Source organism: Phoxinus phoxinus (assembly GCF_949152265.1).
Source record: "Phoxinus phoxinus genome assembly, chromosome: 16".
Classification (NCBI taxonomy): domain Eukaryota; kingdom Metazoa; phylum Chordata; class Actinopteri; order Cypriniformes; family Leuciscidae; genus Phoxinus; species Phoxinus phoxinus.
Window position 1 is genome coordinate 11203326 of NC_136891.1, and position 12152 is coordinate 11215477.

General features: G+C 36.4%; 2 protein-coding genes across 3 annotated transcripts in view; one reads left to right on the forward strand and one right to left on the reverse strand.

Annotated features, from left to right (window-relative positions):
* Positions 1 to 737: 737 nt before the first annotated feature.
* Positions 738 to 11652, reverse strand: niban1a (niban apoptosis regulator 1a). Its single transcript, XM_079583663.1, has 14 exons — positions 11531 to 11652; positions 7742 to 7872; positions 7522 to 7650; positions 7313 to 7427; positions 6157 to 6321; positions 5941 to 6056; positions 5015 to 5107; positions 4532 to 4694; positions 3518 to 3705; positions 3255 to 3398; positions 3030 to 3140; positions 2847 to 2954; positions 2619 to 2730; positions 738 to 1833 (listed from the first exon to the last, which is right to left on the reverse strand). The coding sequence occupies exons 1-14, from the start codon at positions 11580 to 11582 to the stop codon at positions 932 to 934; spliced, it is 2529 nt and encodes an 842-aa protein (XP_079439789.1). The 5' UTR covers positions 11583 to 11652; the 3' UTR covers positions 738 to 931.
* Positions 11653 to 11882: 230 nt separating this feature from the next.
* Positions 11883 to 12152, forward strand: part of swt1 (SWT1 RNA endoribonuclease homolog) — a 42064-nt gene continuing 41794 nt past the window's right edge. The window contains exon 1 of one of the 2 annotated variants that reach the window (XM_079583655.1): positions 11883 to 11977. The gene's annotated coding sequence lies outside the window, so the exon portion shown is untranslated. The remainder of the gene's footprint in view (positions 11978 to 12152) is intronic. The other variant, XM_079583656.1, reaches the window with a different exon arrangement.

The following is a 12152-nucleotide window of genomic DNA, read 5'->3' on the forward strand; positions in this document are numbered from 1 at the left end:
GCATGCTTATACAAAGGTGTATTGATGGACTGTATTATTGTTTCTGTGGATCTTAAATAGATAGTCAAGTGCCCAGAGCAATGACTGTCTCCATATAGACAGATCTCAGTGGTTCTGTGAATATTGAGTGACACAAATCTTTTTGTGTCACTCAATACAGATTCATGACATAAACCGGCACTGTGCTGTCGGTATGTCACAGAGCCAGGTTCCATGGCAAACAAACCAGTCGGGCCTGCATTGTGGGTCCAAAGTAAACAGTCAGCCCTGGTTCATGGCCGGCTCTGTTGTGAATGTGTCGTCTGAAGGTTGAAAACCACCTTGCGGAAAGTTTCACAAAGGATATCATTTCCAAATACAATATTTATGTTACAATTTAGACTTCGTATATTATTTAAATGCTAACATAGCTATTCATTTGTACATATTTGCTTTAAACAATATTGAAATAAGGTTATCTATATGACATTCTTAAAATAGTCCTTATAAGATAGAAAAACATGTTATCCTCTTGAACTAATTTTAAACACAATATATTCACTACCATTCAAAATTTGGGGGTTGGTAAGATTTTTTAAATGTAATGGTATATTCTGAAATATTACTTCAATTTAAAATAAATATTTTTTTCTATTTTAATATATTTAAAATGTAATTTTACGGTTTAATAACTCCTTATTTAAATGGAAACTGATGCATTTTCTCAGGATAAAGTTGAATAGAACAACAGTTATTTTAAATATAATTTTTATAAATGTTGTTAGTCACTTTTATACATACATACACACAGTAAATATATAATTAATTCTTCAATTGAAATTCTTCAATCTTAACTATAACGTAATAACTTCAAAATGTACAATTTGTCTCTTCACACAGAAAAATGGAGGTGTGAACAAGTTGAGTGAAGTACTGACTCGGTCATTACATCTTAAACTATAGCTTCTGGTTCCTCGAACGCTTGAACTTTTTCTCCAATGTCTTTGCAAGTCGTAAGGACCTCCTCGAATTCAATAACCTCGATTACCAGGTCACGGATCTGCTTCACACAGCCCAGGGGTCTGTTTTCCTCCTCTAGCTGTGGTGAAGACTGTGTTTCGGAGGCTTTTTCTGGAAGATCCATGATTTGTTTGTTTGTGAACTCTTTATGGATATCTCCAGCTTCTGCATCTTCAATAGATAAGCAAACGGCTATTGGATGTGTGCTTTCATCACGTATCGGTGCTTTAATCTGGGCTGGATCATCTGACGAAACTGCTGGCTTGCTGTTGTCCTCCGTTTCAGCAGGGTCACCACCAGAGGTTTTCATACAGGTCGGGCTTGCTGTTGTGGGCTTATTAGCAAAGTCTGAAATAGTTGCATCACCTCCTTTTGGTGAACTAGAATTACCAGCACTTTCTGTGGCTTCTGTTACCATAATAACAGGGGTGGGAATGACATCCGTGGCGATTGTGGTTGTTATGAGTTCTGGTTTAGCCTCGGCTGACGTAATCGAGGTTGACGTTTCAGCAGTGGCAAATCCATCATCACTGCTCTCCTCTAAGAGTGACTCGTTCTCTCCATCACCGATTTTTCCCATGACAGGCAGAGCTTGGCTCAGTGTGCTACTTTCTGACTTTAGCGTGTCAACAGTCACGGATTTGTTTGCTGTCGTGCCGTTGCCCAGCAGCGGGGAGGCCGGCAGGGGCGTACGCAGGCTCTGGGAGGTATTTAAGTGTCCTGGACTGCTGGGCGCAGATCCCGGGGGAGTGGAGGACAGGCTGGACACACTGAAGTTGTATCTGCTCTCCATCAACAGGTTGAATTTCTTCAAGCTGGCTGCCTCCTTGACCACTGCCAAACAAAAGCACAAATCAGATTTGAGATTTTTTTTTAGGCAAATATAAATGAGTAATAATTTCTTGTTTGGGATTTTTATATATATGGTGGTTTGGGCATAAAATGTATTAGGAGTCGGACACTCTTCTGAGCAACTTTTGAAATCTATTTTAACCGCTGGGCTCTAATAGAGATTTAATAGTGGATACACTACCATTGAAAAGTTATGATTTGATTTTTTTTTAAATATATATCACCAAGACTACATTTGCTTGATCAAAATGTTTAGATACCATTACAATTTAAAATAATTGTTATCTATTTGATTATATTTTTAAATGTATATTATTCATGTGATGGTAAAGTTACTCCAGTCTTCAATGTCACATAATCCTTCAGAAGTCATTCGAATATGCTGATTTGGTGCTCAAGAAACATTTCTTAATATTATCAATGTTGAAAACAGCTGTGCTGCTTAATATTTTTGTGGAAACCATCATACTTTTATGATTATTTGATAAATAGTGAGTTCATTTTAAAGCATTTATTCAAATGTGACCATCACTTTTGATCAATTTAATGCATTCTTGCTGAATAAAAGGATTCATTTAATTAAATCCCAATTTTTTAAAACTATTTCTTCAAAAAATGTAATTTTTTAATATAGATATCATCCTTGTGCAAAAACGCTTGATTTTTAAAAAAATACTTTTAAAACTGTGCTTTGTACTAAATAATGCCTAATATCAATAACATCTTTGCGAGAAAACTTGTAATCTTGTTGTGATCATGTGACATACCCATGCTGACGTCCTTTTCCAGTATCTGGTGGATAATGTCCTCATACAAGTTTTCCACACTGATGAAGTTTGAATTTTCAGCGAATATGTATTGCTCAAAGTCAGGCAGTTCCTAAAGGTACATTTTAAGAAAAGACATGTCTATTAGGAAATATCAAACATGTATGGTTTGTGTATTTAAGTTAGTGCTCGTATCTCGTGTCATTATGCGACTGGTCTCAAATGTACCTTTTTGAAGGACGGGGCCAGATGCTTCTTGATGCTGGGTAGAGTGATGTTGATCAAAGCTTCCTGGAGGATCCTCTTTCTCACCGTGCTGCTGTCGTAGTCAAATTGCTGTAGAACAAAGATCAATTAAGCCAAGCAATCTGACAGCCATTTTTGTTTGTAAATGAAAAGTTAGATGCTTACCTTCAGAACCCTGTTCGAAGCCTTTTGCAAAGCCACGGTGAGGTTGACAGATGGGTCCTCCAGAGCCTTTCGCACGAGCAGCTCTAAGGTGTACTCTGCATTCTCCATCAGCTAAAACCATCACACAACAGACACGTCTGAAACCCTAATCGATCGCAGTAAGACTAAAGAGTGTATTCAAGCAAGTCAGAAAGGAGTTGGCTTCTTGGTTGTAGTTTTGGGTACCTGTTTTAAGTCGATCTCTGTGCTGTTCGCCAAACCTTTGATGCAATAGTTGAAGGTTTGCTGTAGCTCTTGGATGTGATCTGCCAGTCCACTCACTTTGTCATAACAGCTCTGTAAATTGGCCTTACTCATCTTAAACAGAGCCTTGAGAAAGAGAGCAACAGAAGAAGAGTTGTTGTTTTAATATAAAGGCTAGTATTAATATAAATAATAATTTGGCTTTATGCTGCTTAATCAATCATACATGTTTTAGCTCATCTCACCTGCCGGAGTTCCTCCCTCTGGTCAGCCTCCTCGAAGTCCTGACAAAGCTGTTTCATCATGCCCTCGCTCAAGTCCCGGGCTTCTGTGAAGCCCAGGGTGATGGGCCCCATCACTTCCTCCAGGACGGCCGGCAGGTAAGGCCGCACCTGCTCAGTGCAGTATTTTGTCGCTGGCTCAGCTACCATAGCTACCCATATTGAGAGAGTAAAATTAGGCTAAAGTACATAGACTCGGATATGGTAAACACCCACATATACACATTTTTACAACAGAGTGACTGAGGCCAAAAGACATCTACACTTTCTTGTTACATTACTGTTGTAATAACAGTAAATGATGCATAATTACATGCAACTAACCCTTAACCAAACCATATTCCTAACCCTATAGTAAGTACATGTTAATGTAAGTGTTAATTCATTTTACTCCATACTTAAATGTATAAGTACACTGCAACAAGGACACCTTAAAATAAAGGGTAACCAACTTGCTTTACTGATGGCCATTCAAATGAAATATAAATTTTGTGAGATATTTATATTACATTATATTTTATATATTTTTTATTTATTTATGTATACATACACTACCGCTCAGAAGTTTGGGGTTGATAAGATCTCGTATGCTCACATTACAATTTGTATTAAACTTACTAATATTTATTAAAGTTTCTATTTTGATATATTTTGAAATATATAATGTTTGAAATGTATGTTTCCATTATTCTTCAGTGTCACATAATCCTTCAGAAATCATTCTAATATGCTGGTTTGGCGCTCAAGAAACATTTCTTATTATTATCGATGCTGACAACATTTGTTATTCTTTGTATTTTTGTGGAATTAATCTATTTGTCAGGATTCATTTATGATTATAAAGTGAATTGCTTCATAAAGGTATACTTTTTTATTTTATTTGAAAGGTAGTGTACATCAATGTTTGGCAAGTGACCGGTTTCAGTTTCAAGGCTCTTAAAAGCTTGAAATTGACCCATTTTTAGTGTCATCATGTACCTCTGAGTTTGCTCTCTATGAAAGCTCTTGTGCTGGTGATCTGGTCCATGTCAGAGCGCATGCGTGCCTCCTGCTCTTTCACCATTTCTTTGCACTCCTCCTTCAGTGTGGTCAGCCTTTGCAATAGATGCTCTTGCAGCAGAAAATAAGCAGCTTCAACTGTCTATGAGACAAATGGCAGGGGTCAATTAATGAATAACTGTTACATAAGTTTTCTATGAATCATTCTTTGCTTCTCAGTGATGAAATTGTCAGTCCATAATCACAGCTATGGAATGTAATGTGTTTCTGGTATGTATCTGGTTTGTCCCACCCTTTAGGAAACACCAAAGGGACATTTCTGGCCTGAAGCTATTTAGGTGTGGGGCATCCTACATGTACGTCAACATCACACACCCAAGTTTCAAGCATAAAGGACAGGTTCAGGAGAAACCCAAAGCCATAATGGGAAACAATTTGTACAATCACAGGAAAGAGACGCACTGCAAACCACACTCTTCTCTTGCTCTTCATACATGGCTCCAGTTCTTTCTCCAGATAGGGCATTAAGTCCTCCATGAATAGATTAGCAAGACCCTAAACACACACACACACACACAAACAAACAAACAAACACAGATTCAGAAATATTAGCCAATATTAAGCAGACAGTCTACTAATACTCTGACAGTTAGTTGACATGTAGTTGCATAGTTACTTATAGTTAGTAGAATGTCTAAAGTGTTACCAACGTATCAAATAGTTTTAAGAAAATGCAGAAAAAGTATGATAAAAGAAACCAAATAATTCATTGTTAAATGTATCATAAATAAACCGAATGTAATGATGTTATAAAATGTGTTTGTGTGTAATATATATTCCAGTGTTCATACTGTGAGCTTCAGGACACGTTGCTATTTCAGATCTACCTTCTTCTATTAGAAAGGTAAACTAATATGTGCTGTGAGATGCATTGACGATCGTGGCGATAGTTGGCTTTAACAGGTGAAACTACAGTGAAACTGCCTCTGTGCAGCATTATTCAGATTCCACACATGCTCTGATGTAACAGCGTGTGACTTGGGGTTTTGGAGACTGAGTACGGATAATACATGCAAGACTGTGTATTATGGTATTATACAACGGAAAAAAACAGGTGTGTTCTTATATTCAAATCTACCATTTAGTGAGGAAAACAAATTATAAAAAATGCCTAATTATACCAAATATGGAAATATGTTTTGCAACTTGGTTCCAGCCATTTATAAATGATAAAGATTATTTATGAGTTATGACATGTCACAGTAAATTACAAAACATGTCAAAAGCTAGAACATTTCATGCCATACTAGAAGACCAAAAGCTTTCTTGTTTATTTTCAAAAAATGTGCTGTCAATGTGAACCAGCACAAATGTGGAAGGACACCTACCCGCACATCACTGCCTATGAGCATATCCCATGATTCATACTGGCCATTCTCCTGCCTATAGAGCTGAAAAGCTTTGAGGAAAGCTTTAACCTCACAAGTCTTCTTCTTGAGAAAATCTGTTGAATAGACCAAATGTTTTCCGTTTAATATAAGCTGATATATTTCTTTACACCACAACTTCCACTGGCACTGGTTTTGTTACAGTGAAAGTCATACCTTTGTTCTGGTGGCGAATGCAGTCAGATAAGACAGAGATGAATTCAGCTTGAGATTTTTCATTTTGGAAACAGAAGTAGGAATCTTGGCGGTACGGAAGTCTAAGATAAACTGGGTACTTCCACAGTTTATCCACCACAGGGGGTGCGAAATCCTCCTGGACATCTGCATCACAACACACACAATTTTATTCCATTATGTATGTTTACTATATGTATAACAATTATTGTAAATTACATATTATGCTCTCCATAAATCTTTTCAGTAAATAAATGATGATGATTTATAGAAAACAAAAACAGAAGTCTTAAGTAGACTAATGCATGGATGAATTGTTCACAACAATACCATTAACAGAAAGAAATGAAATAGGGTCAATTTTGGTCACATTTAAATGAAGTCATGTTCTATTAAAAACAAAATAACATTTATCATTAGCTCAGTAATTAATTGGTTTTAAAATACAATATTTAGTAATATTATAGATTCAACCGCTTTGAGACTATTGAGTGAGAACGAAATTTTATATAACACTAATTTTGTAACATTGACACTGTTATTGAAATGAACTGAATCAACACTGATGCTTAATAATAATTCTGTAGAGCTGCTTTACAGCTGAAACTGAATTTGTTTCATAATTGATAAATTCTACAACATTAACACTGTTATTTTCCTGTTTATTACTGTGAAGCAGCTTTGACATAATCTGCTATATACATCATTTTGACTTGACTTACTGTAAAGGGAGAGTTCATCCAAAAATGAAGAAAATGTGTAACCAAACATTTGATCGGCCCCATTGACTTCAATAGTATGAAGGGGAAAACAATTATATGGAAGTCATTGGGGCCCATGAAATTTGGTTACCAACATTCTTCAAAATGTCTTCTTTTGTGTGTTAATTTATGCTACAGTACATGGCATGTGTTGAACCCCACTAATAACGAAAAGACCGTCTACCCAGCTAACAGGGAACACTCTCAGAACTTTGGCTAACATTGTAGCTGGAAAGGTTCTCTTGAAGTTATGAACAAATGTTCTTCCAGTAACATTAATAGAATGTTTGTTCGAAGTTATCTGGTCTTTAATAATTGCTGAATAAATTAGCTCACTTAAAATGTATACATGGGTACTCTTAATTAAATGTACTCACTGTTGGTGCAAGGGCAGGCCTGGTCAATCATTTCCATGTATTTCTCTTCTGTAGTCAGAATAGTGCCCCCTGTTGGCACCAGTCTGTGTGTTGGAGGGGCACCTTTCACAAACGCCTGCAGGAAAGCAGGTTAGAGATGCCGAGGTAGGAAATGTTATAAGTACCTCAGTTAGCAAATGTTCATTCTCAGATGGTGAATAAATGGATACCTTGTAGCTCTCGTGGCACTCCAGGACGTGACAGGCACGCATCACAATATATCTATCCTTCCACTTCTTGCCGTCGACAAAGCACCGGGCAATTTCCTCATACAGCACCTTTCCAGACTCTGGAAGGGCCTGGTAAATTAAATGTAAAGTGTCGAATTCATAAGAATAGATGAATACAGATATGACTGTTAAATCCATATCTGAGATATCTGATTCCTACCCTTTGTTTGAGGAACTGTGTGCGTTCCTCTTTGCGTTGTTCAAGTTCATCTTGGATCTGGGACAGGTAAGCCAGAGAATATTGTTTCCTATAAATCGGTGCGAACTTCTCAAATTTCTCATCCACTTGCTCTGCAAGACAACACAATGCGGACGGAGGTCATTACAATATTAAAATGACTAGAAGTAAAACAGGTCTATTTTATTCTCAAATAATTACAAACAACTGCCTATATTCTCAGCACGAATTAATGTGGCGTGCATTGATCTAACATTTACTTAGTCATACTTTACTGTATCATAATAATAATAGCATGTAACATCAGCTCATGCCCTGAGATTGGGGCCATGTAAACAGTCATTTCCCAATTCCAGAGGTGATGCTAGTGCTGCAAAAATTACACTTCATATTTATTTAACGAAACCCAACCTGTATAAAGGCCTATATATATATAAATCACTTAAATGATATGACATGCTAATGCTATATTACAGCTGGAAGAATCAAAAGGGCATAGACAATATTTCAGGTACATTCGCTAATCTAATATTTCCTTACACTTCTCTTTGCTGTTTTTCTCTGTCACACAGAATGTTGTTTTACTTAGTAAAACTTTACAATAAGGTCCCATTAGTTAAGTTCATTAATGCAACTTAGCCCTAACAATGAGCAATACATTTGATACAGTATTTATTCATATTTGTTAACTGTTTATTGTTATTCATATTAGCTTAGGTCCACTAAGTAATTTTAAAATATAGGCCTACTAGTACATCTTTTTAAAACAATGTATTAGTAAATGCTGATGAAAAACTAAGATGAAAAGAAAATGCTCTAAAAGTAGGCTATTTTCATTGTTAGTTCACGTTAACTAATGTAGTTTATAATCTTAACTAATGTAGTTTATAATCTTAATAAATTAAACCTTATTGTAAAGTGTTACCTTAAAGGAAAATGGTTCATGATTTTTTTAAAATCTCTCTTTAATTCAACTTAGCGCTTCACCTGGAGAAGAACCCACCATCAATGTGTTGCAACGTGTAAAAACAGATGGCAGTACGTGATGTACCAAAATAGGCACAGACCAAAGTGGAGAGGAAATTCACAGCGGATTGTCTCAATTAGTTAATTGTGTTTTCCCCAGGACCACATACAAAATTAGTTGAACAATACTGCAGTGAACAGATAATATTAATGTGTGTTTACAGCCAACCAGACTGCTTATTCCCTGCCTGAACATTTCAACGTTCTTGCCAGTACCCTACTTTCAAACCTCATAGATCTAATGTAGAATCATACGTTTACCGTAAATTCCATTTTGGAGGCATGAGAACATATCACATAAACATGACTTACATGAGGCATGGTATATGAAAAATCTCCAGGCTATTTATTACTATAAGTGTTATTATATCACTGAAAGTGGAAAGTTCCAATTCTGGGTGCTGATTGGTCAGTAGTATTCAAGTCGTTCTAAAATAAACAGTATCAGCTATGACTCAAAACACTTAATGAAATGGCCAACACTGCGCCCATAGATTTACCCACAGAATTATGTTCTGTTTCCTGAAACAGACTGGACTTTAGGATTTAACACCTAAACCAGAATGACCACTTGTAGAGGGAGTTTCTACTTTTTGAATTTCCACATTTTTAAATGTTTATATGATTTTACAGCCTTACATTACGTAACTGCTAAATTTAGACAACAACTGAGAGCTACGGCATTCACTTCCATCATATTTCACAATGGAGTGAAAGTAACGAGCCGCTCTGTCATTATTTTCACATTTCTTCATGCAGTCTTCTTAAAACTATTGTTTTGTGTGAGAACGAGATTCATTGTTTTGGAAGGAACTGTAGTTTGAGATGTCTTGAATTCCTGAGCTCTGACATGTGAGCTACTTTGCCTACCATAGATGTTTGTAACCTGCAAAGCCAGTTCTGTATGAACATACCTCAACACAGACATCATCACACTTCGCCAACACTTCAGCAAGAGGACAAGGTTGTCAAGGGAATGTTCGTAAACACACACGTGTGTGTGTGAGAAAGAAAGAAAACCTCCTTGACAATGAGCTGCTGTTGACAACACACTCTAACCTTAGGTGTGAAATGACAGCACTTGAGTTTACTGTCAGCTCATTCTCAGGAAGCGATCCCATTTGTTTCCCATGTGTTTTAATGACATAATTAACATGATACTAAACTTAGAGTCACATTATCGGACAGATTTAAAGGGATAGTTCACCCAAAAATGAAAATTCTGTCATCATTTCCTCACCCTCAAGTTGTTCCGAACTTGTATGAATTTATATCTTTGGCTAAACACAAAAGAAGATATTTTGAAGAATGTTGGTAACCAAACATTTGATGGGACCCCATTAACTTCCATAGTATTTGTTTTCCATACTATGGAAGTCAATGGGGCCCATCAACTGTTTTGTTACCCATATTCTTCAAAATATCTTCTTTATTCTTTACATTTCTTGACTTATTGTTAGTTTAAATGCTTCTATTGTTCTCATTTGTAAGTCACTTTGGATAAAAGCATCTACTAAATGAATAAATGTAAATGTATTATTCGTTATACTTATTAACTGAGTCAAGCTCCCCAAAAAAGGCATGTTTTCTCTGCGTGTGCAACTAAAACATTGACTGTAAAAAGTGTGGTGTCATGTGACAATATTTTCTAGTTAAAGCCATTGTTGGTTTGTAACAGAAACCTATGATACTATCAGAATTTACATCTATTCTAACAAAATGTTTGTCTTGCTCAACTGGTAGAGCGTAGCATGTGGAACGCCAAAGTCAAAGCTTCAGTTACCTGGGAATGTCAAATAGCTTGAATGCTCTGTAAATTGCTTTGAATAAAAGTGCATGTTAAATGCATAGATATGAAAAATACAAATTATAATTCAACTTATTGTGATGGGGCTGAAATAATGTAATGCTTTTACATTAGGTTACGCACATCAAAATAACATTGGTACTTTGCAAGCCTGTAACCATATATTCAGAAGTTATAGAAGTTACAAAATAAGCCAATGAATAATCCTTATATATTTAATACTTATATAATATTTGGGAGACATGCCCCCTATAGCGGATACAATCTTTGGGAGCTGTCAATTTTCAGGCTCATATGTTCCCGTTTCCGGACAATGAGCTTTTCATTAAAAATCAAATTGAGTTCTGTGAATGAAATAAGGCATAACAAAACACATTCCGAAAACACACTCAATGCTGTAATGCTCTTTCAGCACGTTTGTCTGCTAACATCACTCTTTCTTTACAAACTACAGATGTGAATTGCAAACACTGGCTGTTTTTCCATTTGAGCAAATAGCAGAGCTGATTTGAATCCTTTAATCTCTGACACACACTAAAAACCTCCACCCATATAGTTTGAAATGACAAGAAGAAAACAAACAGGTTTCTGCCTCTCACTTTTCAGGTCAGAGGGTAGAGCGACTACAGTGATCTAATGGACACTAATGATAGTCATTTACAAGTCCAAATTCAACTGTTTTTCTAACACTGAATGGTCATGCAATTTAGGACAATGGAAAACATCTCATGCATTTCAATCTGCAATTTCAGAAACATCCACCATCTTTCTCTGCCCATATCCCTGCAGTATAGTGAAACGTTTCAGCAACCTATTATTATTATTATTATTTAAGAGCATCGGAAAACATACAAACATTACTGCTATTTCCACACTCATAAACTATGCCAAACCACGTAGTGACTTAGAATGACCACATAAAGTTCCTATACACATACCTTTTATGTAGTTGGATTTATTTTCATCCAGTAAGCTGGACGATGTTCCCATACTGCTCTGCTTAGTTCAGGTGAGCTCTCTTCTGCTCTGGTGAGGTTGATTCAATGTCTCTGTAGTCACTACTGAGGGAGAATCTGAAAGCTGGTGTTATATTTCAAGACTGTGGGAGTGGCATGAATGAAACTGTTGCATCAGGACAACCAAGGGCTGTCTTTTAAAAGGAGCTGTCTACCTAGACAACCTGACCTGTGATGCCCAAAATGCTGTCTAGGGAGGCAGCTCACAAGTTTTGAAACAGTCAAATGATTTCATGAAAATAACATGCCATGTGATATGTGTTTTATAAATCAGGCTTCTCTGTGAATATGCAAGAGTATCTGAGCTGTGATCAAAGATACCAGAGTAACAGTGGAAGGGACTCCAGGGTGCTTCAAGGAAGAACCATGGTATGTTTTGTTACATCTTTGTTTGTGAAATACAATACATGTGTGACTTACTGGACAGACTTGATTCCATTAAGGTGTATTACCACGAACAATTTCTATTCAAACTGTCATACCAGTAAGATAACTTTAGTGCATTTCAGGGAGGTCTAGACATGTACTATGCAAATAAAGCGGG